The sequence below is a fragment of the Rhizophagus irregularis genome, chromosome 21 (genome assembly GCF_026210795.1).
Source record: "Rhizophagus irregularis chromosome 21, complete sequence".
Taxonomy (NCBI): Eukaryota; Fungi; Glomeromycota; class Glomeromycetes; order Glomerales; family Glomeraceae; genus Rhizophagus; species Rhizophagus irregularis.
In genome coordinates this window covers 915640-916886 of record NC_089449.1, presented here as the reverse complement: position 1 = coordinate 916886, position 1247 = coordinate 915640, and the positions used below count along the sequence as shown (strand labels likewise).

The window sequence follows — 1247 nt, the reverse complement described above, 5'->3', positions numbered from 1 at the left end:
AATTTTACACTTTAATTTTAATTTCTAATGCCTGCACAACTATCAACCATTCTTTATATTTCAAAATATAGGAAGGTGAATTCTTCATGAGAATATACAAGACTTGAAGTGCTAAGGAAAACAAATGTCTAACTGAAGCTGACTCATCATGGGTTGTTCCATATATTTAGTTCATCAGCCAAAATCTTCACTTCAATATATAACTTTTTAAAAACCTCTTCCTTAAATAGAATAACAATTCTAATATAATTATGCAACAATAGAGTTGCATAGTAAATTTCCAGAAAGCAAAATAATAGTAGAAAATTACAAATGGAGTAATTGTAAATGAACTCCTCTATGAAATCAAAGAATTTTAAAGAGAATTAAATGTTAATTATAGAAAACACAATCATATTACAAACCAAGTCTATTTGGTAATAGAATTTACAAGTTATAAAATTTTTAGACAATTATTGGGTCACAATAAGAAATATGATTTTAATCATAAGTAGGCAATATATGATAAAAATTAGTTATTATTTTATTCTTCTATTTAAACAAAAATATGAACATACAGTAATGAAAATGGGTAAATAAATTTGCTATTCCTTTATCACAAAAGGTTAAATTAGAATATTCCTTTTGTTAAGAAAATCTAAATTATAATATGATATTCCTTTCATCATGAAAGGCTAAAATATGGTATTCTCCTAAATTCAATAGTTGTTGAAAATGTACTAGTAACTGGCAACTCTGTAGTCAAAGGGGATGAAACTTATATGAAAGATGTTGTTGAAACTGGCGAGTCTTATAATTTGATAGTTGACATAGATCCATCAGAAAATATGACTGAAATTTTCAGCAAATGGGATACTGAAACTATTAATAGATTGCAAAATTTCTTGTTATTGTTTTGAATTTTATTATTCCATGAGAACTCTGGGTAATAAAACCAATAAAACCATAATTTATGAAATGGTTACAGTGTTTATTGAGCAAAATCAGTTTGAATGTTTATCATTAGAATAACCACTTCTTAGAATTCCAAATGCTAAATGGTTTTCTGATAATTATGCAAAGTTCTCCTTTAATTATTTCAAAGTTGGAAGTCTGGATCTGATCTAGCATTTATTAATGGAAAAGAAATGAGTATAGCTTTCAAGATCACTCAGTTAAACTTTAATGGTTACAAAAAATTGGTTATAAAAGGCAATGATGTATTCTAATAGAAATCTAAGAAAACCAGAAAAAAATTTCATACACCA

The 1247-nt window shown here is 26.1% G+C and overlaps 1 protein-coding gene across 1 annotated transcript; it reads left to right on the top strand.

The window, feature by feature from the left end:
- Nucleotides 1-561: 561 nt before the first annotated feature.
- On the top strand, nt 562-899 carry OCT59_013635 (uncharacterized protein; the record flags this gene model as incomplete). Its single annotated transcript, XM_066141646.1, has 2 exons — nt 562-571; nt 706-899. The coding sequence occupies 2 exons, from the start codon at nt 562-564 to the stop codon at nt 897-899; spliced, it is 204 nt and encodes a 67-aa protein (XP_066001766.1).
- Nucleotides 900-1247: the final 348 nt, after the last annotated feature.